This window comes from Rhinatrema bivittatum, chromosome 16 (genome assembly GCF_901001135.1).
Source record: "Rhinatrema bivittatum chromosome 16, aRhiBiv1.1, whole genome shotgun sequence".
NCBI lineage: Eukaryota > Metazoa > Chordata > Amphibia > Gymnophiona > Rhinatrematidae > Rhinatrema > Rhinatrema bivittatum.
In genome coordinates this window covers 15,336,760-15,364,628 of record NC_042630.1, presented here as the reverse complement: position 1 = coordinate 15,364,628, position 27,869 = coordinate 15,336,760, and the positions used below count along the sequence as shown (strand labels likewise).

The 27,869-nt window shown below is 49.2% G+C and overlaps 2 protein-coding genes across 4 annotated transcripts in view; both read left to right on the top strand.

The window, feature by feature from the left end:
* Positions 1–5,180, top strand: part of CNTROB (centrobin, centriole duplication and spindle assembly protein) — a 46,147-nt gene extending 40,967 nt beyond the window's left edge. For all 3 annotated transcript variants that reach the window (XM_029580429.1, XM_029580432.1, XM_029580430.1), the window contains exons 18-20: positions 3,833–3,971; positions 4,054–4,141; positions 4,235–5,180. In XM_029580429.1, the coding sequence (XP_029436289.1) occupies positions 3,833–3,971; positions 4,054–4,141; positions 4,235–4,372 (365 nt within the window). In that variant the 3' untranslated portion in view covers positions 4,373–5,180. The remainder of the gene's footprint in view (positions 1–3,832; positions 3,972–4,053; positions 4,142–4,234) is intronic.
* Positions 5,181–7,471: 2,291 nt separating this feature from the next.
* Positions 7,472–23,768, top strand: GUCY2D (guanylate cyclase 2D, retinal). The gene is made up of 20 exons (XM_029580908.1): positions 7,472–7,613; positions 10,537–11,403; positions 11,838–12,139; positions 13,158–13,509; positions 13,631–13,715; positions 14,304–14,400; positions 14,717–14,854; positions 15,615–15,695; positions 15,950–16,126; positions 16,405–16,561; positions 17,046–17,195; positions 17,520–17,668; positions 18,696–18,859; positions 18,994–19,186; positions 20,633–20,807; positions 21,241–21,339; positions 21,498–21,592; positions 21,830–21,915; positions 22,283–22,412; positions 22,839–23,768. Exons 2-19 carry the CDS (start codon positions 10,677–10,679, stop codon positions 22,380–22,382), a joined length of 3,327 nt encoding a protein of 1,108 aa, XP_029436768.1. The 5' UTR covers positions 7,472–7,613; positions 10,537–10,676; the 3' UTR covers positions 22,383–22,412; positions 22,839–23,768.
* Positions 23,769–27,869: the final 4,101 nt, after the last annotated feature.

Sequence of the window (27,869 nt, the reverse complement as noted above, 5' to 3'; positions counted from 1 at the left end):
GCGCATTCTGAAGGGGTGTGCATATACGCCCAGGTGGTATTGGTATATGCACAGGAGGCCGGTTGGAGCCGAAGTTCAGGAGAGCTAGGTGCTGGGAACGAACAGGTCCAAGCGCCTTGCTATCTGTGCCCTCTAATATTAATTCAGTCCTCTCTGTGTCGGCGCCGTTTAGATGCTCAGAGTGATTTGACTACAGCTTTTGCCCATGTTGGGGCATCCCCTCGACCCGTGATGTCTCTGGAAGGGGAGTGGAGTGGGAGTTGAGGCAATGGTCAGTTCTCTTCCCTTGTTCCCAAGATCAGAAGCTTCCCCGAGAGAAGTTGGAGAGAACAAGGTTGGGCCTATGGACTCTGGTATAGATCCATCTCCTCCTGGGTGGACTGTTTCCAGGGCTTGCAGACCTTTCTGCAGGAGTGCCCAGTGAAGGTGAAGCAACCTACTATGTAGGGATCATGTAATCGGGCCTCCCATTTGTCAGTCATGGTGGGCAAATGCCGCAGGGAGGCTGTCCCTGGTAATGTTCAAGGGAGTGTAGGTCATGAGACATCGGAGGATTCTGATAGGGAATTGGCTTTCTCACTTCTAGAAGAGGGAGAAATTGCATGTGATTTGAGAGCCGCTTTGGATTCTGCTCAGATTTTTTCTTTTTTCACAGAGATGTCTTGCTGAGTTTGGCTCAGACCCTGAACACACTCAGCATTGCCGGAGGTCAATTTTAAGTTAAGCATCCTGTTTCTTTTCCCCCCCTATATCCAATTCAAGAGATATTGGATTTGAAGAAGATAAATGCAGCTCTCAAGGGTTCCCCATTTCCTCAAGGAAACTGAGGTCCATCATAGTGGTAGTACGCAAGGGAGAGTTCTTGGCATCTCTCACCTTGATAGAGGCGTATCTGCACATAGCTATCGGGCTGGAGCACCAGAGTTTCCTGAATTTCATGGTCCTAAGAGAACACTTTCATTTTCTAGCCCTTCGACTGGCAACGGCTCCACGTTCCTTCACAAAGGTGATGATGGTGGGGCCAGCCGCATTGCAAAAGGAGGGTGTGTTGGTGTATCTGGATGACTGGCTTATTCATGCAAAATCAAATGACCTCTGTCAACAATCAATACAAAAGGTACTGACGAGCTTGGAAGTCTCGAGGTTGGGTGGTGAACATAGCAATGAGACATTCAGTCCTCTTACAAACTCTAGAGGTTCTGGGAGCTCAGTTCGACACACTGGCGGAGAGCGATTGCTGAAATTGCAGAGTCAGATTTAGGCTTCTGCTAGAGCTTTTGGTGCCAAGGGTATGAGACTATTTACAGGACTGGGTTCTATGGCATCAATATTGGAATGAATGCATTGGGCATTCGCACATATGCGGCCTCTGCGGGGTTCTCTTCTCCCACTGGAATCCGTTATTGGAAAATTTTCATCTTCCTCTTCCATAGAGTGGAGCCAGGGATAGTATTTCATGGTGCTTACTTGCACCAACTTCAAGTGTGGTGCAGAATTGGAGATTCCAAATTGGATAATAGTCATGACCAGTGCAAACCTCTCAGATATTGGGCGGTATGGAAAGACCAGTCTGCGCAGGGCCAGTTGTCAAAACAGGAGGCATCATGGCCTATCAGTCAGAGATGAGAGCGGTGCATTTCGCATTGCTTGCCTGTCTGCCAAAGTTATGCGGCCATCCAGTACAGATTCTATCAGACAATGCAACGAAGGTGAACCTCATCAACCGTCAAGGCGAAACCAAGAATCAGGCTGCGGCTCGAGAGGCCCGGGAGTTGATTCTCTGGGCAGAACAGCACTTGGAGCGACTGGCAGCATCTCACATCGCGTGAGTGAACATTTCAGGCTGATTTTATCAGTCAGAGGAAGTTAGACCCCAGGGAATGAGAGCTGTCTGAAGCAGTGATGTCTCATTCATGGAAGATGGGGATATCCCAATCAAGGAATACCAAGATGTCGCAGTTTACAGCCCCTGAACAGAACACTGTACAAAGGAATCAGAGCTCTGGTGCTGCCGTGGACTCGAGGGATTCTTCTTTGTCTTCCCTCCCGTATTATCTGATGGACAAGGGATTATGGTGGATAAACATCCAAGTAATGTGATTTCTGGTAGTTCCAGAGTGGCCACATTGACCATGCTTCACAGATCTGATCAACATGGCCATAGATGGGTCCCTGAGGTTGGACATCAGTCAACTGTTTTCCACTAGGGCCTAATATTTTTGGGTCAGGCAGCTCACTTCTGTCTCACGGTTTCACTTCTGAGAGAAAACTGAGATGGAGGGGATATTCCAAAGTGGTTATTTCCACCTTCTACATCTTTGACATATGTGCAAAATTGGAGGATCTTTGAGTCCTGGTCTGCTGTTGATGGAGTGCAGGCTATGGTGTCACATGTTTTTTTGATTTTTCTACAGAAATGTTCTGGACAAGAGACTGGCCTTTAACTCTCTGTGTCCAGGTAGTGATATTGGGTTGTCTCCAGGGTAAGGTGCAAGGGTATCCTCTGTCTGCCCATCCGGATGTTCTAAGGTTTCTTAAGGGAGCTAAGAACTTGCGTCCTCAGGTGCAGAACATTTGTCCATCTTGGAATCTGAATCTAGTCCTTAGAGGATTCTGTGAGGCTCGGTTTGAACCACTAAAGAGAGATACGGTTTAAGGACGACTCTTAAAGTGGTTTTCTTAGTGGTTATTTGTTCAGCCAGGAGAATTTTGAGGCTCCAGGCACTGTCATGTCAAGATCCCTTCCTACAGATGTCTGATTCAAGGGTATCTTTATGCATGGTGCCTTCCTTTCTGCCTGAAGAAGTCTCGACATTCCGTCTTAGACAACAGAGCTTCCAGCTTTTATGGATTTGGATTCCTCTATGCCTCATGTGGAGAGCTTAGACTCTTAGATTAGATACTTCAATAATGCATGCCTCCAAAGGTCATTTATGATTTCCATAGATCGCATCAATTCTTTGTACTGTGGAGTGATCCAAAGAAGGGAAATAAGTCATCTAAGGCTACAATTGTGCGGTGACTGAAAGAAGTGATCGAGTCGACTTACATTTCTAAAGGGCACCCACTGCCGAGGGGTTTAGGGGCACACTTGCCGCATTCTCAGGCAACTTCCTGGGCTGAGTCACAGCAGGTGTCTCCACATGAAATTTTCTGGGCAGCTACTGGGAAATTGTTGCCCACTTTTGCTAGACATTTATTGCTTGGATGTCTGGGCTCTGGCTTCCATGTGCTTTAGTGAAAGTGTTCGTATGAGCGTAACTCTCCACATCCTACCCAAGTTAAAGGGAGCTTAGGTACATCCCAGGAGTCTGGACTGATCCGGGTACGTACAGGGAAAGGAAAATTGGCTCTTACCTGGTAATTTTCATTCCTGTAGTACCACAGATCAGTCCAGGACCCACCCACAATGCTGATTGCTTATATTAAATTTGGGAAACAAGTTTTCCATTGTCTCTATGGACAACTTCACCTTCTTCTGGCTTGTTGGAGGGGAGTGAGTTTGCTTAGAAATTTATGGTTCTTGCTGTCATCTTGGCTTGGGTACAGGTCAGTACTAGGGACTGCAGGTGGCACATTGGGTTATGTACAGAGTCAATGAAACTTTCTCTGTCTCCATCTGCTGGCAGGGAGGCAAAACCCAGGAGTCTGGACTGATCTGTAGTACTACAGGAATGAAAACTAGCAGGTAAGACCCAATTTTCCTTTTGAACCCAGGATGGCCTGTTTACTAGAGATTGAAGTGTCTATTGACTAGGCCACCATGACTGAGGCCATGGTTTGGGTATCCACATGGCTTAGCCTGAACACTGATTTATGCTTCTCCCCTTAGGTCCTGGGGATGGAATGTTGTCACCCAAGGAGGTGGCGGACATTTCCCGCCTGTTTCAGCATCACCACGCTCACTCCGACCACACCATACCCGTGATGGAGGAGTTCTTCACATATCTGCGAGCAGTGGAGCAGGAAAGGTAAGCGAGGGGAGGAGAGTGAGGGCGGAGGGAACTTGTCCCGTTCCCGCACTGACAGCCAGGGGCTACACCTGTCTTGTAGGTTCCAAGAAAAGGAGGAGGGAAACCATAGCCACCCCTCGGCCCGCCGCAACCTGGACCCGCGGCTGCGAGAGGCAGTCAGGAAGGAGGTATGGAGTGCCTATCGCTTTCTATCGGTGGTCTTCATGCCACGCTGGGCTTAACAGAAGTATTTTTGTGGGGGGGGGGTTTTCTGTTTCTAGGTGCCATCTGTCCCACGTCGCCCACGGTCTGCACACACCAGCAGCGAGAAGCTCCAGGCTGCCTCGAAGGGCAGCAAGAAGGCAGTGCCCCCTGGCCCAGGCACCACTAGAAGCAGCAAATCCAGCATCTGGAGATAACCAGGTGGAAGGCTTGCCCAACTGAAGATGGGATCAGCTCCCACACCCCAACCTGTGAGATGTCGGGGGTAGACGTCTGTCGCACTCTATTCTAGGGCACCTCTAGATGGGTCTCCTGCTTGCCACCAGCTGTACCATCCTCTGTCCTGGGAAAGTGAGGTTTTACCCTGAAAACTATATCCAGAAGGGTTTGGGGAGTATTTCAGATGACCATCAGTAAGACAGTCCTGTGGTCCTCTGGCTCCAGCTGTTGGCAGCAGGCGGGATGATGAGAGAATAGCCCGTCCCAGTAGATGGACAGTGCCAAGGTACAGCTCCCTGTAAAGGTCATGGTCTCTCTAAAACTCAGCCTCCCCTCTGCCTCTGTCCTACGGTCGATGGCGTACTCTTCTAGAGGTCACCCCTTCCAACTTCAACCAACCATGATCCAGGCTGGTCAGAAATCCAGTTGAATGGCAGCAAATTGTTTTGATTGGGGATTAACTCTGCCCCCTCCCTTTCTGCTAGCAGGCTCTGGTGCCGCGGTGCAGACCCACAGGCAGGGGGAGTGGGGGAAGGAGACCTTCCTTTTGAATCAGTGCCTCTATCTATTTATTTTATGCTTTTCTCAATAAATTGGGGGGGGGGGGGGGGGTGCTAGCCGCTCTCTGTGGAATCAAGGCATTTATCTATTGTAAATAGTCTGAGTGTGGTCTTGTAAGTACCTTTTCTACAGGAGAGAAAAAAATGTTACAGTCCCTCTTGCTGTCTGTAAAGTTTCTAAATGTTCTTTTTTAATATTTAAGTAAAGACATTTTGTTAAAATGTGCACTTTCTCTGTGGTGTATCTTCACGTTCTACTGTCTCAGTATAAAACCGGTTCAGCTAAGTCTGCCCTAGGTCCTGGGCCTGTAAAGGTGGCCCAGTGCCTGCTTTAGATTTTAATTAGAAGGGCACTCCCGGAGCTGAGTTTACTGCGCAGAGACGCTGGCCCCTCTTCTTTCTCTGCCTGGGCTCTCCTGCCTCTTTGGCCCGTGTCCTGCTGAATAAGAGCTTTGCCCATTGATTTTGTTTCTCAGTGGTGTAAGTACCAGCGCCTCCTGCATCCCTCTTTTTGAAGGGCCATGCACCACCTTAAGCTCCCTCCTGCGCCCTAGCAGCTCTGCCCTGCTTAATGTAATCTGCTCCGCTGGCTAAGCGCTCTGCCCCTAGGGGCTTTACAGATCTGTTATCCCAAGAGGAGGGGGGGGTGGGCTAAGGTTTCCAGATTCAAGCTGTCCCATATGATTTCTCAGGGTGAGCTTTCTTCTGGCAGAAGTAAGGACCAATATGGTGCCCTCATCACCCCGCTTGAGGTCATCTTCGTTATATGACAGGCTTTCATGGTAAGATATCCAGGCTGATGCTGCTGAGAAGTGTGGCCGAGGCTGAGGTCTAATATATAAATACACATACACACAAAGTGGTTTACAATAAAGGTAAAATTAAAGTAAAATAAAGTTTGATCAAAATGTTAATTGTATTTTTATTCTATCAAGCTAATATATACTATTAAAGCAGTTAATGTTTGCCTTAATCTGTTATAAAAAAACAAAAGAAGGAAAAACAGATAAAATTTAAGAACCCTAAAATAAATGCAGCATATAGTAACTATCTTTATCTCCCTGAAGTTTAACTACTGTTAAGCGAATTTGAGATTCCCAAATGCTTCCTTAAAATGAGTTTTTAAAGCTTTTTCGAACTCCTTTCTATTGTGTATTTGTCTCAAGGTGACCAGTAAAGCATTCCACCGAGTAGGTCCGGCTACTGGAAAGGCTCTTTGTCTTGTTACATTTAAAGCGGCCATTTTCACTGTGGGGAACTTCTAATACATTTTTCCCAGCTGCCCTAAGATCTCTTGAGGGTTTGTAAATTCGTAATGTAGAACATAACCAAATGGAGTCAATATTATTTAACAGAGAATGAATAAGTGTATTCTGTAGTCTCTGCACAATAGGAGAAATGTGCTGTTTAATGGGAGTCGCTGCGAGAAGTCTGGCTGCCGAATTCTGGATTAACTGAAGGGGGTCTGAGAGTTGATTCTGGTAGACCTGGGTATAATCCATTGCAATAATCTATTCCTGAGAAGATCAAAGCCTAGGACTCAGAGCTATGTGAGGGAGGTCTCTTATACAATAAGAAAGTCATTCCAAGCAGGGGAAGGAAAAGAGAACCAAGCTTCAGCCAACCCCCCCACTTCAAGAACCACAGAACCCCCAAAACCTTTTAGAGCATGTGCGTTCGCACCTTGCACCCTGAATCTGGAAGCCTTCTCCTGCCAGCCTCCTGAAATGACCATTGGTAGGACACCCGCACATATTGCATCCCAGCGGGAAGGAGCCAGCGCACATCATTAATTTATAGGACCTCCCTCCCTTCTTAGCTGCAACTGTGTTCAAAATACATCAGTGTTTATCGTAGCCGTATGAAAAGGGAGAGCAGGAAGTGCTGGCAGGAGAGAGAGAGGGACAAACAGAAGCAATGGAGCGACAGGACCTACGGCGGGGACAATAGGGGCAGGGATGAGAGAGGAAGGAGCAGTAACTATTCAGCGAGGAGTGGGAGAGGCTCAGTTGGGGCACTAGTGATACAGTGACCACCCGCTCAAGGAATCTGCGAATCATTTTAGTCTCTTTCTGAAAGGCAGAGGTGCCTAGTTCTGCTTATAAGTGCATACAGTGCTTGGGACGGGTTGGTGCTGGCACTGATGGAAGGTAGGGCAGCTTTTTGAAGCGGGGAGCCTCAGGAGTGCAGAGGAGGTGAGGCAGGGTACTGCCTCCAAATTGTGTTGCTGTCGGAACAGGTGATGCCAGATCCCTGTCTGTCCTATGATGTCTGAGATGGTCTCTCCTCCCTGCTCCCCCCCCCCCCAAGGGAGGGACATTAAAACACCAGGAGATATAATCTCTAGCATCTCCCCCACGCCTGCCTTACCCGCAGCGTCCTTACATTAATCATCTTAAGTGCAGATACAGAGAGGATTAGGTAGGGAGTGAAAGAAACAGCCTCGCTGCCAGCTGAAAGCGGAGTCCTGCGCCAAAAGAAGCCCCCAGCCTACAGCTTAACCTGGGAGTAGGGGGGACCTCCACCGCCACTGCCCTCCTTATGTGCCCGGCCCTGGAAGCGATGCCATCCTGTCTGCTCCACGGACCTTGCTCCTTCCAAACTTTGGGATCTAGGTGACGTTCCTGAGCCAGAGACTACCTGCTGCCAGCTGTGCCTGGTAAGGGTCCCCTCTTCATTAACTTACAAGCTGGGGTCTTAGGAAACAGCAGGAAAGGGGGAAATAGTGTAAGACTAGTCCCTTCAGCTGCTGTCTACAGGGCTCTCCCTCTGCTCTCTTGTCTCCCTTTGTTATATTCTATATTGCTCTGTTCTTTGTTTTCACTTTTTACTTTATCTTCTATCTCCCATGAGATTAAGGCTTCTGATCTCCTTTCTCCTCTTCCACATTTCCTTCTTTTTGTAGGATTGTCTGCTAATTTATCTGCCTGTGTCACTTTTACATCTGCGCTTTTGCAGAAACTTAATGCATGCAATTACATAGGTAAGATAAAAGCTATAGGTGCAAGTTTCTACCCAAAGGCAGAGAAAAACCGAGCCCGGAGAACAGCAGGAGCAGCTTGACAGCATACCCCCTCTGTTCCCTGCTCCCCCTTCCTCAAACTGTGTGTGTGTGCGCGCAACCAAAATTCCCTACCCCCACACACACCAGCCTGAGTGGATGGGGGGGGGATAGGACTGCAGCTGAAGGGGATGAAGATTGCACTAAAATGGCCTGAGTAATGGAGGAGGAGAGCGATGTCCATGGTTGGGGGGTGGGGGGAGAAGTTGTACCATCACAAGGGGGTCAGCAATGGAAGTACGGGGCAAGTGCATTTTCTCCCTCATCAGTGATAAAGAACAGCTGTGCAAGGTGCGTGTACACGGTGGTGTCTACGTTTGCAATCTTGTCTCTTCTTGTGATGTTTCCTCTTTCTTCTGTAGACAGTAGGCGAAGCAGCATGGCCCCAATGGCCCTTAGCTGTACTTGGCAGTGAAAGGGCATTTCAAGGGCACAGGCTGAGGCGTGTCTTGGGTTCCAGAATGCAGAACATACAATGAAGTCATAGACTCCTCTCTTCCAGGATCCTTGATGGGAGACCTGGTCCTCCCCACCAAAGATCTGCTTCCTAATCGCTGTGGCAATCACAGGCTGCAACAGGAGTTTTAGTTTTACTCATTTGTGATGGCTTTGGCAATCTTCATCTCCACAGCTAGCTCTTCTGGGGGTGGAGCTTTGGTGGATCCCAAAAATGTCAAAGTACAGTTATACTAAAATAGCAAAACCTCAACAAACCTAACCCCCTTCATTCCAAAAACAGAGGCTGCATCCCCTTTCCCATCTCCTCTAACCATTCCCACTCCTGCACCATCTTACATTATCTTAGCTGTGTTTAAAAAAAGGATTGGATAAGTTCTTGGAGGAGAAGTCTATTGCCTGCTATTAATTAAGTTGACTTAGATAATAACCACCGTTATTACTAGCAACGGTAACATGGAATAGACTTAGCTTTTGGGTACTTGCCAGGTACTTGTGGCCTGGATTGGCCACTGTTGGAAACAGGATGCTGGGCTTGATGGATCCTTGGTCTGACCCAGTATGACATGTTCTTATGTTCTAGTGCAGGGGTAAGCAACTCCAGTCCTCAATGTGACAACCAGGTCTGGGTTCCAGGATATCTACAATGAATATGCATGAGTGAGATTTGCATGCGGTGCCTCCATCGTGGGCAAATCTACCTCATGCATATTCATCGTGGATGCCCTGAAAACCAGACCTGTTTCTGGCACTCGAGGACCAGTGTTGTCTAGTACTTCCAATCTAAAGCCATCAATTGAGTAGCAGAAACTATAAGAAGGTCAGGCTGGGAGCTGAGAGGCTCTGGGTCATAATAGTGGGGACAGCCATGTCTTCAACACAGGACGGATCTGAAGTTGGCTGGGAAAGTCGATCATTGTGTTGTTTGACCAAAATAGTACAGGGGCCCCTTGCAGTCTCAGATATTGACCTTAAACTGTCTCCCACCTCCACCAAGGGCAAAGCAGCAAAATGTCTTAAACAATCTGTGCCCTGTACGTACCAGGATCAGTCCAGACTCCTGGGTTTTGCCTCCCACCAGCAGATGGAGACAGAGAAGTTTTGATGGACTCTGCCCTATACCCTAAAGAACCCAAACCCCAGTTGAGAGCTTAAGTATTGCAAAGACTTTTATTTAACAAGGACATTTGATCACATCTTCCCCTTACTGATTTCACCCCACTGGCTGCCAGTGCAATTGCGAATCTGTTATAAAGTATTAACATCTAAATCATTCACTCCAATAACAGGAGTCTGTTAGGCGTGACATTACAACCATACACACCCCAGCCAACACTAAGATCTCAAAATGAAGGGCTATTGACTATTCCTACAATACAAAGAACAGATCTGATGCAAGTAAGAGACCATGTGTTTTCCATAGTGGGTCCAAAGCTCTGGAGTTCGCTAGCTGAGAAGTTACACCTGATACCAGAGAGAAAGATTTAATCGTGAGCTAAAAGCATGGCTATTCAAAAATGCTTATAATCTAACTTTAAAAAAAAACATCAGAATGCAGAGAACTGCATTAACAAGAAGGACAAGAGATATTAATCGAGGTATTAGGATTAAATTAACGAGAGACTGTAAGAATCTCAATACAATGTACTGACTATCATGAGAAAACTGTTATCAGATTAATTTCCCGTACTACTCGACTTATGTCATAGATCTTTAGTTAATATGTAACATCCCATCTGATTTATGTTCATCCCTGTCTATGAATACTACCCCCTTAAACTGTAACTATTTGTTGATTTATAATATGAATGTTAATTTTGTAAACCGTTGTGATCTTTATATGGAACAACGGTATATAAAATGTCTAAATAAATAAGTGGGATAACACATAGGGCAATGTTTCCTGATAGCCTTATCTACCCCCATTTGCATGGAATAGCTCAACTTGCATTTATGTCCCTGGATGACCTGGGGCCTGGACAGCTAGTCATTCCCTCACCCTGTTTCTGCTCTTTGACTCCAGCGGAAAATACCCCTTTAACTGCTGTTCTTTTCTCCCTGCAAGTCTTCATGGATGAGCAGAAGATCTTAACCATGCATCTGGTAGCAGCCGGCTCCTTTTTCACACCCAGTGGGTGGCTTTGGGATTGGTTGCCAGGAAGCAAGGACGACTGAAGGCCAGAGCGACCAGGGCTTTCCCAGACAATGTCCCTAATGCATCCCCATTTCCATGACTTCCTGTTGATGCTGTCCAACCACCTGGGGTGCGGGTGGAGAATCTTCTGCCCTTGGGATTACAAATGGACCCATGTTATCTTCCTCTTGGTATTATGCTTTGCATGCCATGTTCAGCCAGCCACCTTCAAAGTAGGCATTGTAGGCCCTTGGACCTGTGATCCCTTCCTAGCCAAAGCCCTGCCTGAGCTAGCAGCCAAGCTTGCTGTCAGTCATATTAACAAAGATCCATCCTTGAAGCGAGGCCACTGGTTTGATTACATCATGTTCAACGAGGACTGTCAGACCTCCAAGGCCTTGGCTGCGTTTGTAAACATGGAGAACTATGCCTCAGGGTTTGTAGGCCCAGTCAACCCTGGTTACTGCACTGCGGCCGGGCTCTTTGGAAAGACCTGGAACAAAGCCATCTTCTCTTGGGCCTGCCTGAACCTGGACCCTGAGGCAGGCAGCCTCACCACCTTTGTTAAGCCTCTTCCCCTCTCTTCAAGCATTCTTTTTGCCGTGCTCAAGTTCTTCCAGTGGGCCCATGTTGCCATAGTGACTTCTACACAAGACCTCTGGGTAGAGACGGGACAGGAACTGGCCACTTCCCTCCGTGGCTTCGGCCTGCCAGTCAGCATGGTGGTTGCTATGAAGACAGAGCCCAGAGGGGCTCATGAAGCTCTAAAGCACATCCGGACTGCATATAAAGTAAGAGGTAGGAGGATAATAAGTAAATAAGATAACCATAGAGAGTCCTCTCACTATTCATTGTCCCACCTTTTTATATACAGAAGATGAGATCTGGAGAGGTCTATCCATAGAGAATGCTCTCTTGGGAGTCATCTCAGCAGACCATTTTGTTCACAGTACAGCCTGGTACTATCCATATGGAACACACCCCTAGAGGTCACCTCGTTAGTAATTGTACCACCTTTTATACACAGAAAACAGCCTGGGGAACCTATTGCCTAAAACATTTGTAGAGAATTTACTTTTCACATCTAGTCACTGTAGCTCCTTTATAGAGGTTGTAGCCTGGGATCTATCTCCTGGAGGTCTCTAAGAGTAATACACTCCTAGAACAGCTTATAGTAAGGGATGTAATGATGGGGGAGCCTCATGTGACCCATTTTTCTTCTCTATCCCTAGTTGTCATCATGTGCATGCATTCAGTGCTGATTGGTGGGGAAGATCAGAGGATCTTACTGGAGAAGGCAGCTGATCTCAGGATGACAGATGGCTCCTTCGTCTTCATGCCCTATGACACATTGCATTACAGCCTTCCATACCATGAGGTGCCCTACCGCCTCCTGGCCAACAACACCAAGCTTCGCAGGGCCTACGATGCTGTCCTCACCATCACCATCGACTCTGGCAAGAGGAATTTCTACCAAGACTTTGAAAAAGCTCAGAAGGACTACATGATCCAAGCTGATATTGAGCCAACTGAGGTATTATGGGGTAGCATAATAGGGAAGATGAAATGGAAAAACTGATCAGCGAAAATAGGGTGATTCCAAGATGATTAGAAGCTATAAGGCTGTAGCACTGGGAAGAACTCAGCATGGTGGCAAGTGAGCCTGGGACACCAGGCTATAGAACTAACATAACATAGCAAACGTCAGCAGATAGAGACCAACGGGCTTATTCAGTCTGCCCAGATTGAGACTCACTCACTGGTTTTCTACCACTTGGGTAGATGAGCACACAAATTACCACTGCCTAAACCAACACTAGCTCCCTCACTCAATATCTCAAACGTACTTGCGTGCCTTCCCTCTACAAGTGTCCCAAGTATATCCCTTTCTTCTCTCCTCCCCTCCTGCCCTTTACCTCTGTGCCTGTCGCAAATATTTGGTTTTGGTTGTCACTTCCTCTACTGGTAGGCTGTTCCAAGTATCAACCATACCTCTCAGTAAAGAATTATTTTCTCATCTTCTACACTTTCCTCTCTGTGGCTTTACATCATGACCCCTTGTTCTTGAATTTCTTCTTCTAGGAAGTCATCACCTTCCCATACTTTGGCACTCCTCAAATATTTGAAAGTTTCTGTCCTGTCTCCCTGCATCCCTTCTTTCTTCCAGTAAGATAATTTGAGTGTCCTAAGCCTCTCTCCATAGGGTTTGAGTTTCTCGACCTGTATCATTTTAGTATTCCTTGTCTGAACCGCCTCTTTCCTCTCAATGTCCCCATGAAGGTCCTGTCTCCAGAAATGAGCACAGTATTTACAGAGGGGTCTTAAAGGTGATCTACTCAAAGCAATATTGCCTCCTTTTGCCTGCAAATACCGCTAATAATGCAACCAATCATACTGTCAGCTTTCCCAATTGATTTATTGTATTGACTGGCTACCTTGAAGTCATCTGAGATGATTGCTTCGTAAGGTGATGTAGATCATACTGCTGCTTTCATACTCTCTATGAAGTAATTCAGATCTGCACAGGAACCTCGTTGTCTTGTTCCTTGTAGGTCTCCCCTCTCTTTGGAACTGTCTACAACTCCATCTACTTTCTGGCCAAAGTGGTGGAGCGCACCCGAGCAGAAGGAGAATGGGTGACGGGTGCCAGCATTGCTCGGCACGCCAGGTCCCTCAGTGTGGAAGGCTTCAGCCATGGATTGTCCGTGGACGAGGATGGAGAGCTTCTGATGGATTATGTCCTGCTGGACACAGATGGAGAGGGGTCCCTGCTGAAGCCCACCTATACCATCCACGCGGCCACTGGCGCGCTGAGGTACATTGATGAGATTCACTTCCCGTACAGCTCCGGCCCTGGCACCGACTCAGACTGTTGGTTCCATACCGGCGTCATCTGCACAGGAGGTGAGTCCCCGGGGCTCCCCGTCTTTCTGGGACTTCTCAGCCATAATCTCCTTCCAGCGTCTTACCTGTCTCCTGTCCCTGCCGCAGGGAGTGTCTTACCGTAGTCTCCTCCCCTTTCCAGGCGTGGACCCCACCTTCCTGCTGCTTGTCTTTGTCCTGATCGCCACACTGATCCTGGGTGGCACCTCCCTCGCACTTTACCTCAGGTGCGTATCGGTCGATGAGGTGGGGGAGGAGGGGATGAAACTCTGGAGCTTCCTTTCAGGAGAAAACCCCCCTGCCCCCCCCCCCCCCAGGTCATCAGGGATAGGTCGATGTCGGCTCTGCCTCTGCTCCCGCTGCATGCTGGGAATCGTATTCCTTAAGCTCCTTTAGGGAGACCAAATCTGTAGATACAACAGAGTGGGAGGCAAACCAGGAGCTGCTTCTGCCTATGACTGACCCCTGATTCTGTCTGGTGATGCTATTGGGCGGGAGGGGGGGTCCGGGAGAAAGAGGGTGAAACCAGCAACCCAGCAGGGAGCACAGCATGTGAAATAAACAGAGACTGGCTTGGCCCCCTCTGCGTTTTATCTTGTGTTCATTTCTATTTTGTTTACTTACGTTGGATTAATCACCTATGCCAGGGGCCCATGGCAAACAAGCAAATGAAAACCAATAGGCACCGACAATAAAGTTCCAAAACTGAAAACCACATTTTAAGTAGAAATGAGATTTAAGAGAAGGAAGCAAACCTGGGAACTGATCCTGCCTTGCTGTTTCTGCTCCTCCATCCCCTCCCACGCCCTCCCCAGGCGCCGCATCCAGCAGGCCCAGCTGCTGAAGGGGCCCAACAAGATCATCCTGACTTTGGAAGACCTGGCTTTTATCAACTCCCAGACCAGCAAGAAGGTGAGTGATTAGAGATGACCCTGCCCCAGGAGTGGCTGAGGCACTCCCCCCCCCCCCCCTACTCCCACGCACCCCTGGTGCTGCTCTACCTCTAGCCCGCCCTGCTTGGCATGAGCCCCACCTAGTGGTAAGAACAAAGAACTGCAGCTCAGAGAAGAGATGACTCTGTTGGAGGTAAGCAGAGAGGGGAGGGAGTGGTGGAGGGAAAGGGCAGGAAGAGTGTGTGGGGGATGAGCTGAGAGAGGGGATGGCAGTGACGTGGGATTAGTGGAAAGGCTTCCTCTCTCATCCACTCTTGTGAATCTGCGCTTTGCAGAAGGTGAAGCAGGACAGCCGCAGCTGCCTGTCGGGGAGGATCATCGGCGAACTGAAGAGCAACAAGAGCCCACGCCACTCCACCTCCGGGAAGAGCACCACTGCCACGCCCGAGACCTCCAGTGTGGCCATTTTTGAGGTGATTGCCCCATGCCTCTCCCCCAGTCAGCTGGCCAGGGCAGCGATTCTACAGTGGAACTCGTTGGAATGAGGGCAAGACATGTTTTAATTGGAAAAATAGGTGGAGGCTGCGTTTGGGCCCCCCCCCGGGCAAGTGGAGGGAGTGCCCTTGGCTGAAGAGCGCACGCCTGCGAGGCTCGGGAGGGAGGCACCTCTAAGCCAGGGAACCATCCCGAGGATGCCTGGATGATGGGTTACAAGGGGCAGGAGAAATCCCTGCTCTAAACGCTGTATCCCCAGTGAGAACGGGTTCCTAATGATTTAGAAGCGCGGCGGGGCAGGAAGAAGTTTTTTCTCTTCTTCCCCTCTCCCCCCGCAAAAAATGAAAATAGAATGCTTACATTTTTGAGGCTGTGAGCAGAAAGGGAATATGGAAGAATTTTTAATGTTTTTTTTCTTTAGCTATTAGCTCTAAATGTCCTGATGGGATTTTTTTTTTCCATTTTGTGTCTCTGGGGGGGTAATAAAGATGAACATATCTGGCCTTTAGTGAGTCCCCTCCTGACTCCATCCTCCCTCCCTTGCAGCTGAGCGCTGTGTGATTTCCCGGAACGCTTTATATTTCACTGTGATTGTCAAGTCTCCCGCCTCCCAAGAAAGTTTAAGAGTCGTCGTGTTTAGGGGATGTCATGTCTACTGGTGGCATGTAGGCTGGTAGTGACATCGTCAACCCCATGTAATTAGCCGAGCCTGGCGTAATAATTCATCTCTTCCCACAGGGGGACTGGGTCTGGCTTAAGAAGTTCCCAGGAGAGAAATACAGTGAAATGAAACCTGCTACAAAGACCGCCTTCTGCAAGGTCCGTTCTGCAAAGGGTTGGGCGTTTAGAAAGATGCTGCGGGTAGGGCAGGGTGAGCAGAGGGTATTGCAGAGTACCCTGGTAGGGGAAGGCACCGAAGAGTTCAGCCATGGCGGGGGCAGTAGGATTATAGCCTGGGCCTGCGGATGCCGCAGCTCTGGGCTCTCAGCAATGAGATTGGTGGCAGCAGTGGGATTGGAGCCCGAGAGGCTGCGGGCATCAGACATTTCAGCTCTGCCATATCTTCCATCCAGCTGCGAGACCTGCGGCACGAGAACGTGAACCTGTACCTGGGCTTCTTCCATGACTGCGGCGTCTGTGCCATCGTATGCGAGCACTGCTCCCGCGGCAGCCTGGAGGATCTGATCCGCAACAATGACATGAAGCTGGACTGGATGTTCAAGTCTTCGCTCCTACTGGACCTCATCAAGGTGGGAGCAGGGGAGGGGGCAGATGCAATAAAAGGCAGAAGCCTCTTGGGAAAAAAAAAAACCCAACCCCAGAACAAATATCAAAAGCATCTCGAGTGCATTCGTTATTGTTATTAACAGCAAAGAATGTCTTCGGTTTATTCTCGAAGGCATCCATGGGAGTTTCCCAGGTGACTTTTGAGTAGCATCTTCCAATATGTGTTAGATGCTCCGTTATGGTGCTTTAAGGAATGAAGGAGCGAATGAAATGAGAGAGCCATGTCCCTTTCCTCCCTCAGGGCCTGAAGTACCTCCATCATCGGGAGGTGGCCCACGGGCGGCTGAAATCCCGGAACTGCGTTGTGGATGGGAGGTTCGTGCTGAAGGTGACAGACTATGGCTACAATGAGCTGCTGGAGGCGCAGAGGATCCCGAGGGCAGAGTCCAGACCTGGAGGTATGGAGGAGGAGGAGGAGGTTTGCATTCGGGCAAGGAGAACCACAGGAGAAGACGGGAGGCAGAGGAAAGGGGAGCAGAAGAGAGGATGGAAAGATGCATTTGGTGGGCAGATGGATGTGGTGGATGGATGGAAAGATGGTATTTATCCACCTGTGTGCAGTATCAATTAATGGATAGGTAGACTCTAGGAGTGGATTGAAAAATAATGCAGCTGGATCCTGAAAAGAGATGAATAGGTATTATACATAGAGGGATGGATATTATGATGCGTATTGTAGATGGACAAATTAATACTGTGCCTAGATGGGTGAATACAATGGATGGATCTTGTAGATGATGGCTGGATGCTCTACATGGATGGATACATGGATGCTAAATTCTGTGCATGCCTGTATGTATTGATGGCTGGCGTTATCCATAGATAGACAATGCTGAGTCATTGATGGAAATAACGGGAGGTCTCTCTTCCTGTCCCCGGCAGACCTGTTCTGGACGGCACCCGAGCTGCTGCGGGATCCCGCCCTGGAGCGCCGGGGCACCTTCAAGGGCGACGTCTACAGCTTCTCGATCATCATGCAGGAGCTGATCCTGCGCGGGGCCCCCTTCTGCATGCTGGAGCTGCCCGCAGAAGGTGCGTGGCCAACACGGTATTGTATCCCGTCCCTCCCCCTCCCCACAACGGAGGACGGCCGGGACCCATGGAGGCCTATTATCCAGAAGGTGACGTCCCTCCTCTCTTGAGGTGGTCTGAGTTTGCTCTGAGAAATCCTACAGGATGGGGATGAATTTATGTAGTCCATTTGGGGGTGGAGAGGGAAGAGATCTGTCTTTTAGTTTTGTAGCAACCACAAGACCAGGAGCAAATGGTTCAGTCAACCTGCACAGTCGGAAGCTGCTTTGCGCTGACACACACACAACCATGTCCCTCCACTTTTCCTTTCTTTCTGCCCCACAGAGATCATCAAGAAGGTACGTAAGCCACCGCCGCTCTGCCGGCCCTCTGTCTCCGTGGACCAGGCACCCATCGAGTGTATCCAGCTGATGAAGCAGTGCTGGAGCGAGCAGCCCGACCGGAGGCTCACCATCGACCAGATATTTGATCAGGTGAGGGGGAGTCATGATGTGGTGAAAAGAGAGGGGAGGAAGGGAAGACTGTTAGAGCTTTGTGGTACAGCGGAATTAGTTTAGATAAGAGAATGCCTTCTGAAGGAAAAAAAAGGTTTCTTCTTTGCAAGAGCAGTAAGATGGCACTGCTTTTATTAGCAAGGTAAAATGGAGCTGTAAGCAGCTAGCAACCCACCTCGCCCAGAAACAGGACGCAAGCAGGTACACATACAGAGCAGTACGAAAACCCTTGCAGTTCAGTACTAGCTAACACAATACAGTCCCGCACAGTGACATGAAACATGTTTCCAAGCAAGACAATCAAAAAAGGAAGATGTCAATAATAATACAAAAAAATGTTTCATTCAAATTTTTAAACACTTTATACAAAACAATCAATAAATCAATTATAATAAACAAAAGCAAAGAATAATTCACACTCAATAATGGTAAAAAAAAAATATGCCAAGCACTAAAAACAAGACACAATAAGAGATGATACAGAAGGGCCCACAAAAACAACTACACACACATCAAACTCACAAACACAGACAATACTATAAAAAGAGTCATAGGTTTTCTTCCTGCCTAGCAAACTGGTGAGGATGAAAGGACAAAATGCCAGGTGTCCACCTCAAAATCAGTAGAACTTTGAATTAAAAATGTTTTGTATTACTATTGACATCTTTCTTTTTATGATTCTATCTTTATTAAATGGTCATTTTATTTTATTTTATTTTATTTTTTGCCTTTACTTTGGTGGGTCCAGCCATCCTTTTTTAATTCCCTTAACCTTCCGCAAAAAAAGCTTAGGAGAAGTGGGAGTAAGCCCAGGGTGAGATGGAGTGTCCGCCACCGGCTGCTCGTGCACCAGGTCTGAGTACCACTATGCTTCCTGCCTCTCGTGGGGGTGGGCGCCTCTCCCTGCTTTTATTTGTTCTTGTCAAGATCTCGGGTACGCCCCGCAACAGGACTGACCCTTGCTCTGCCGCTCCCCTTCCCCTTCCCCTTCCCTCCCCTCTCGCAGTTTAAAAGCATAAACAGGGGCCGGAAAACCAACATCATCGACTCGATGCTGCGGATGCTGGAGCAGTACTCCAGCAACCTGGAGGATCTGATCCGGGAGCGCACCGAGGAGCTGGAGGTGGAGAAGCAGAAGACGGACAAGCTGCTGACGCAGATGCTGCCCCCGTAAGTCGCCGACGGGGCCGGGCTGGGGTGGCTTTCCCACCTCTGTGTCCAGACGTGTCACGCTAGCTCCCTCTGTTTTATCTCCTCCCTCTCTGTTCCTTCTTCTTCTCCTCCTCCTCCTCCTCCTCCTCCAGATCAGTAGCAGAGTCCCTTAAGATGGGCACCCCGGTGGAGCCGGAGTATTTTGACCAGGTGACGATCTACTTCAGTGACATCGTGGGGTTCACCACCATCTCTGCCCTGAGCGAGCCCATTGAGGTTGTCGACCTCCTCAATGACCTGTACACGCTCTTCGACGCCATCATCGGCTCCCATGATGTCTACAAGGTCCGAATGCCTCGCCGAGGGTACCAGGGACCCCTTAAAGACACCCTTGATGCATCGCACCGGTCCTCAGCTCCTGAACTTTTTCCCAGCATGCTCTGTGCCTGCCGGGCAAAGTTGGCCATTGCCTAGGGCTGCAAAGCCAGAGAGGCGTTGCCCCATGCTTTGAGTTAGCCTTGGCGCTGGGCCAGAGTTCAAGGTCTCGGGAACTGCCATGATTAGAGCTGCCGTCCTCATATCCTCCTGCCCTTGACCCAGGAGAACATCGCAATGATATTAAGTCAGAGGAACCGAAAAAGCGAACAGAAAAGCAGTATTTTCTGCTTTTATGTAATTTTTTTGGGCTCCTTAAGAATTAATGCCTGCTCCAGGCAGATGTTAATTTTTGTGAGTTAAAATGTGTGCATCAGGCGCATTTTTTTTTCAGTTGGGGGGAATTAGGTAATAGTCTCATCCACATAAATTTACATGTGATGAGCACTTTTACCTACTCGCTTGATTGGACATGCTAACTCTCGTCTTGCATCAGGGGTTATTGACGTGCATCCAAAACGCATGCGTTGAGCCTGTATTGCATCGACCTGTAAGTTGGGCACCCGGGAGAGATGGGTTGGCGCACATTAAGAGAGCAGGCGCTCAGTCATGAGCATCGGCCTGAAGGCGAGGTGGAGCAAGAACGGTTTAGATGAAGGGGAGGAAGAGACGCTGGTCTAGGTGGAGAGAAGGAATCTTGGAAAAGGAGTGACGAAGTGAAACTGAAATTAGTGGAGATTAGAAAGAGGAAAATGATGGGGAAAGGGAAGGACTAAATCGAGTCAAAGCAAGAATCCGAACCAGCACGAGCGAGGTTGGAGACGTTAAGGGTGGATTGTGTCCATGAAACTTTGTCTCTAGAGTGGTTAAGAGCTGACGATAAATCCCGATTTGCAGGCAACTCCAAATCTTGGCCTTGGCTCAGAAGATGTAATGCTGCAAGGCTTCTAGGGGCTGACCTCCAGCTCTTTGACGTCCATCCCCTTCGAGTTCACTGCCCCTCTTCATACAGAAATCTGGGAATGTCCCATTCTCTCCTCCCCGGCCCCAGCAGCTCAAGTGGTGAAGCCAGGGCAGGGGAGAGACCATAGGAAGGTGGAAATCGGGTGAAGGCAGAGAGATGGGGGGTGGAAAGCCTGGTTTCACCACAGCTTTTCTCTCGTTCTGGGTCTATGGGAAAAGATCTTGATGAATCAGGCCTTCAGGTATTACTCTGGCCACCCTCGCCCACGTTTTCAGGTGAAAGTCCCTTGAGATCTTGAGTTGGGGCCTACTGGGAAGGAGCTACTCTCGCGACCCAGCCAGAGGAGCAGGAAACCTTTTCAATATTGCCTTTTAGCCAGCCCTAGTTCTTGCCCCCCCCCCCCCCCCCCAGATTGCCCTCCCTCACCGCCTCCTTCCACGTCTCTTCGGCAGGTGGAGACCATCGGCGATGCATACATGGTGGCGTCGGGGCTTCCCAAGCGCAACGGCACCCGCCACGCGGCCGAGATCTCCAACATGTCATTGGACATCCTCAGCTCGGTGGGCTCCTTCAAGATGAGGCACATGCCCGACGTGCCGGTGCGCATCCGGATCGGGCTGCATTCAGGTGGGGCCATGCAGGATTTTTTTTTTTTTTTTTTTTTTGCGGGGTGAGAAGGAACCGGGATTCCCTGGGAATCCACAAAAAAAACCCAAACATCTGGACAGCTGAGCTGTAATATTTGAGAAGCAGGGAAACAGTCATCTCTCGAAGGGGGGGGGGAGGGGGGGGTTATCCACCATCACGCCACGCCACCATCCGGGGATTAGAACTGAGGCACAGGGCGATAACGTGATTCGTCCCCAAAGACCAAGTACAGAGTCCGTGGCAGCAGGAGGGACCCGTCCAGAGCACCCAACCGTTTGGACTTCGCTCCCTCTCCAATCCTGCGCTACTGGGCTGATGAGAGGACAGGGCTGGCAGCCAGCACGAGGTGGTGCACTTGTCAACGTCCATAATTAACTCTGTCCCTCCCTCCTTCCTTGTCCCCCTCTCTCAGGACCCTGTGTGGCTGGAGTCGTGGGACTCACCATGCCCCGGTACTGCCTCTTCGGAGACACGGTGAACACGGCCTCCCGCATGGAGTCCACAGGCCTACGTACGTGCCGCGTCTTTGCTAGCCCTCCCCAGCTCGGAGACACCACCCCCCCCCCCCCCTCCTGACCTGTGCGTGGGGGGGGGGGGCGGTGGGGGCGCACGGAAGGGGAATCCTTTCACAAAGCCGGCACTGAGGCAGCCTGTGCTCTCCTCTTGCAGCTTATCGAATCCATGTGAACGTGAGCACGGTGAACATCCTGCGCTCCCTGCACGAAGGATTCCAGGTGGAAGTGAGGGGGAAGACCGAGCTCAAGGTAACGCGGCCGGGGACGCCGTCCCCAGACCCCCCCCCGCCCGCGCGTGAAAGGGGACAAACCCGCGGTCTCTCCCCCCTCTCGGCCGAGATACATCCAGGCAGCATTCAGCTGAGACCCGGCAAGCTCATTTCACGTGGGGTCTGAGCCCTGGCCCCCCCCTAACGCGGTGGTGGATGCATCCCTCACTCTGCTGGGGAGCCCTTGCTGTGCTTTTATGGTTCTGTATTTTCGCAGGGTAAAGGTATAGAAGACACCTACTGGCTGATAGGAAGAGCTGGATTTGATAAGCCCATTCCAACTCCGCCTGATCTTCTCCCAGGGTACGAATGGCACAACAGTATGGGGGGGGTGGGAGGGGAGCAGGGGTGCACAGTGACGCTCCTCTTCAGTCATCGGGAGGTAGGGAAGAGAGAGAGCGATGTGTTCTGCTTTCAAAGACACAAAGCCTGCTTGTCCTGAGCTGGGAGACCTACTGGTGGATTGCGAGTTTTCCACTTTCCCTGAGGCAGTGAGAGCACTGAGAAGAAAGGTTTTCGGGGGGGACAGTCTGCATCCTGTGTCCATAATTGTGCACCTCCCCCCCCCCCCCCCCTCTCTCTGCACTTTCTGGAACTGAGGGAAGGGGAGGGGATTCTTCACGACCTGCACCCTCTGAGTTTGCACCTCTGCCTGATGCTTCCTTTCCAGCGCCAGCAATCACGGGATTAGCCTGGCCGAGATCCCCGAGTCTCGGAGGAAGAAACTGGAGAAAGAGCAAAGCATGGCCCAGAAGCAGAGGCTGAAGTGAGAGGGGAGTCCGTGCAAGGCGCCCATACAGGTGCGGTCAGTTTGGGGAGGGGGTGTGTGAAAAAGCTAAACGGGCAAGTGTTGAGTGTCTGAGTACAGTCCATCGTTTGTCCATCCCATCACACAACCACCCTCCCACTCGTTCAATCTATCCAACCAACCAAGCCCTCCCTCACCTATGCCTCATCCATCCATCCATCCATCAACCCAATAACCTATAGCTCGCTCATCCACCCTTCCATCCATCAACGCTGTCAGCCATCTGCTCCTGTTTTCGGCCCAATGGCCAATCCATCCAAGCTAAGCTAGATTTGTGTGTTAAGGATGGGCTCATTTTTAAATTTTCTTCCCTCCCAGTCCTACTGTGCTTAAGGGCTCAGGGAAAGAACCCAAGCTTCGAATTAGGCAACCCGACCCCTCTCCATCCTTCCAATGCTGTGTGTGGATTTCTCTATAGCCACTTGATGCTCCGCTGACGCTTCCGCCCTTCGAGGTCGGATGGAGGAGGCCAGGCCTTTTAAGAAGCTCCATTTCCTTCCATCATGGATTCCATTCAGCCGCCTGCCGCGTTCTTGGCCACGTGAGGAACCCCCGCTGGTGCTCCTTCTGACCTTTTCAATTTTCAGCCCTCTGGATCCGCAGCTTTTCTTTCCCCCCGCCGAGAGAGAGCGGAGCACGGCCGTGTAGAACTGGAGCAGCGAGCACGAGGGACGGGCAGCACTCTTTCCAACCTATGTGCTCTGCCGCGGGGCTTCCGCGACCTGCGCTGGTGACCCCCCACAGCTCGTGGGGTTTGCTGGCTGTCCACAAAGATGTGCATGAGATTCACGTTCAAACCCTGGGGCCCAGTCGCATATTATTGTGGACAGCCTGCAAACCCCACGAGCTGTGGGGGTCACCAGGGCAGGTCGGGGGAAACTGTGAGCTTCCTTTTCGGGCCCCTGGTAAATTTGCCACCTCAAAAAAAATAATAAACCCCAACAAATTAGTTTGTACAATATCTGTGCCCCATCCTCCTGCACTTTGTGATATATATAAACTGACAGTGAGGAGGAGGAAGGAGATGTTCAGTGATGTAGTTCCCTTCTGTATTCCTTCCCCTCAGCAAAAGTCAGGGGAGGGAAGGAGGAGGTGGCACCTGATCCCTGATATCCAGAGGATGTGTGGGTGCCTTCCTAGCCTAGGCACACGCTGTTTCTCTGCACCTTGACCATGAGGTCAGTAGATTGCTCGATTCCATAAGGAGCAGACTGAGCCAGGTTTGCTTGGAGCTTGGCTGCGTTTGTGGCCCCGCAGCTCCAGGCCTCTGTAAGAGAGGGGAGAGCTACAGCTCTGCAGATGCGACGGGAATAAAGGCAGCCCTGGCTCAGCTTTGTGACGTGGAGCCCTCCGGTCCCCTCTGTGCTGCAGCTATGCCTGGGGGAAGGAGGAGAGGGGTCGCTAGGGATTAGTAACTTCCATTATACCACACTGTAAATAAAAGAGAACGCACTGGAATTTCTGGCTGGATCTCTTTGCCTTTTTTTTCCCTTTGCTCTGCAATGGATGCCTCCATTTAACTTCTAGTGAAAGGTTGATGACAGACTTTATGATCTGGAGAACAGCGGGGGAGGGGGGTGGAACTGGACAAGTTAGCTAGTGGGCACGGTTGGCGGGATGTGCTGGCTAATTGGCTGGCATTACACGGCCTCACTGTTATCAGGGTTCAGGTAAGTGCATTTCAACTCTAGTGCCTCACCTTCACTAGTCTCTCCCAACAGGCCCTTCCCCTATCTGCCAATCTCCAGGGATGAACCCCCTGCCCTTGCCCTCCAGTCCTGCTTATGGGGGGCAAAATTAAAAGCAGCCCACCCCCCATGGATGGACGAGCCCCGTTTGATCTGTATTAGATTAGCAATTACAGAGGGGCTGGGAAGCTACAATCTCCAAAAAAATTAGTGGAAACCAAGATAAATATATATTATAGCCTAAAAGGTGTCAGCAAGCCTGTCGTTGTGACACTTAACAAGTGACCAACCGGTCTACACATCACCCACCTTCAAAAATTATTTTTAATGAAATATATATTTTTTAATTTTTTGGTTATTATAAAATGTCTTCAAATATGCAGTAGTGAAAGACTCTTCACATTCTATTTCAACAAACCCTTTGTTTGGTTTCCACTAATTTTTTTGCTGATTATATCTGTGTGGTATACCATTGACCCCCTTTTTTTTGACTAAGTTAAGCTACAATCTCCCCAATATCCACCAGATGGCAGCATCGCTCCACAAATAGTAGGATTCTCTCTTAAACAAGGATTTTCCTCCAGGCCAAGAATGATCCTGAATTGTTATCACATGAGCTCCTTCTCTTGGCCCAGGATAATTCTTAGGCTGGTCCAGGAAAAGGTATCGCAGGACGTTCTGGGTTTCCTCGGGGACTCCGGGGCTCTGTGCTTTTAGAAGAATAGAAAGACAGGAAGCCCCTTCAACACAGCTTCTGAAACAGGAAGCTGGGCTGGAGAAGCAATGCCTTCTCGTTTTTAAAATGAACCGGAGAGGCAGGGTGTGAACTGCACGTGGCTTCTCTCTGCTCAGAGAGGGTCAATGAGGGAGGGGGCGGATACTCAGAGGAATTCCAGGGTTTTGCTCATAAACCTGGGGGCGATGCGTCCATTTTTCCCCATGATTCCTACTTCTTCAGATCCGGAGCTCCACCATCTCACAAGCTTCAGTCCGCTGGTGGCAGGGGAAGGTAGAGGTCCTTGGGGAAGGAGAAGTTCGGGGGCCCTTGTGCAGGCAGACGAACAAGTCCTCAGCACCCTGAGGCCGGCTTACTCAGGGGGGTGAATACATTATATACGTATTTATGTGTACAGTTTCAGAACAGCGTGTTCGAGAGGAGCTAATGAAACTTAAAGTAGATAAGGCAGCGGGGCCGGACAGGATACGTCCGAGGGTACTAAGGGAAGTTAGAGATGTCCTGGCAGCTCCGCTGGTGACCTTTCCAATGCCTCTTTAGAGTCTGGAGTAGTTCGGGAGGACTGGAAAAGGGCGGATGTGATTCCTATTCATAAAAGTGGAAGTAAGGAGGAGGCTGGGAACCACAGGCCGGTCAGTCTGACCTCTGTGCTGAGCAAACTAACGGAATCGCTGCTAAAACAGAGGACGGTGCAATTTTTGGAATCCAGTGGATTGCAAGATCCGAGGCAGCTTGGGTTTTACCAGAGCTAAATCTTGTCAATTTCTTTGACTGGGAGACCAGAGAGTTGGATCGAGGGAGAGCGCTAGACGCAGTGCACTTGGGTTTCAGCATCTGCTCCCGCCCCCCGAGGTTGCTGGGTTGGTTCAACAGGTTGAGGGCAGCGCTCTACCAGCTGAGGAGCAGTGGGCGGAGATGGTGGGGCCCTGTGGAAGGCAGTTTGGATCTTCTGCCACTGCTTTATGTTTTGGGTCCAACTTAGAAGGGAGCCATAGAGAGGAGAATGATGGTGAGAGGTGCACGCACACTGGATGGAAATAACCAGAAGGAGGCGGGAAGCAACCGAAATGAACTTTTTTTTTTTTTATTTATCAGTTTTACAATTTTAATTCAAGAATACTTGAAATTGAAATGCATACACTACACACGATTCAAATCATTAAGTAAATAAACAACACAAAATAAGGACCATAGCAAATTTCCATCTAATAATAATAATTTCAATTGTAATCCTAACTATACAAATCTGTGTAGTATATTTTGTAGCCCACAATATGGATCCAAGATTCACACAACCTTAAGGAAATTTGTACATCAATAATCAAATATTGGGTGAGTTATTTTTCTAACAGACCTTTTGACACACCTTTAGAAGTTTACATATCAAGTTACAGGAGAGGAGAATACAACAGAACCTTTTTTTTTACTAGCGATAAAAGATGTTAATTGAGAGGGTTGAAAAAACATAAAAGAATTGCTTAGAAACTTAACCAAGCACTTGCAAGGGAACTTTAACAAAAACAATCCACCCATCTCCAACACTTGAGGCTTTAACAACAAAAATTGTTGACGCCTTTTCTGCGTCAGCCTCGAGAGGTCAGGGAATATCTGAACTTTAAAGCCAAAAAAAAGTTTCAGTTCGATGAGAGAAATATTTCTTAAAGACCCATTCTCTGTCAGATTGAAGTAGAAAAACTACTATCAAGGTTGTTGGGGTAGCTACACTTTCTTCCGATTGCTCAAGCAATTCTGAGATATCCATAGTTGGTGTTTCTCTAGGGACCAATATCTGAAAGTTATCTAAATCAGACTCAATACTTTTCTTTGGTGGGATATAAAAGACTTTAGATATAATAGGGAGCGTCTCTTCAGTAATTTTTAAATTTTCAATCACATATTTCCTCCATAGATCTTTAGCAGCCATATACGGCAGTTTTGGGAAATTAATGCATCTCAGATGTCCAGCACGCATCTGATTATCCAAATTTTCCACTTTCTGATGAAGAATTTGATTCTCCTTAATTAATTCACTTTGAAGATTATTCATACTTTCAATTTTTACATCTACGGATTGTATTTTCTTCGTTTTTTTCCAAAAGATCTTTTTCAACATTCAGCATTTTTGTTTCTAGATTTTCCACAGATTTAGCAGTTGATAAAATCTGGCGCTGGATATTGCTATTAGCTTCTTTTATTGCTTCCCAAATAGTCTGTAAGGTAAAGGTTTGTGGTCTTACCAGCTCACAGAATTGAAAATCTTCACCAGCGCCAGCAGAAATCCCTTCTCTCAAATTTCGAGGCAGTTCTGGCGTCTCCCCTCTCTCCACTTGTTGATCCGCTTCGAGTCTTTCTCCCGACTCGGAACCCGGATGTAATATCGTGGAGAGACTTCCCTCCGACAACGTAGGCTCTAGAGAGGGTACCCCCGAGGCACCCATTTGTTGTACCTCTGGTTCCTCTCTCTGTTGCTCGGCGTGTCTCTGCGCTGGGTTTTCGGGCCGGCGTCTATCCTCCGGCGAGAATACCAACGACTGCTCAGGGCTGCTTCCGGACTCATCTTCCCTCCGAACCGCTGCCAGCGAGCTCCTGCCTGGAGTCTCAACTCCCCGACGTATATATGGGCGTCCATTGGTCCCAAAATCGCAGGAGTCGAGGAGGAGCCGCTCCCTCGCTCTCTTCTTGCGGCATCAAACTACGGTAAGGCAAACTGGAAGGAGAGACGCTCACACACACGTCTTACCTCTCCGCCATCTTGGATCCCTCCGAAACTAACTTTAATGTACAAGAGCAGAACCAAACACCTTCCATCTCCCATTCTGATCTGCCTAGGAGGCTCCGACCTTGCAGCCCAGCCTGGAAGTCAAGCTTGCAGTAGGAACAGGAATGACCGGAATAACCGTTTTACTTCCCCCGAGCTAGGACCGTCCTGTTGAATATCATCCCCGAGCAGCGTACAGAGAAACTAAATAGGCATGAAAGTTAGGGTGACGAGAAGAGAACGGGTAATTTGGGAGGTGTTTAGGGA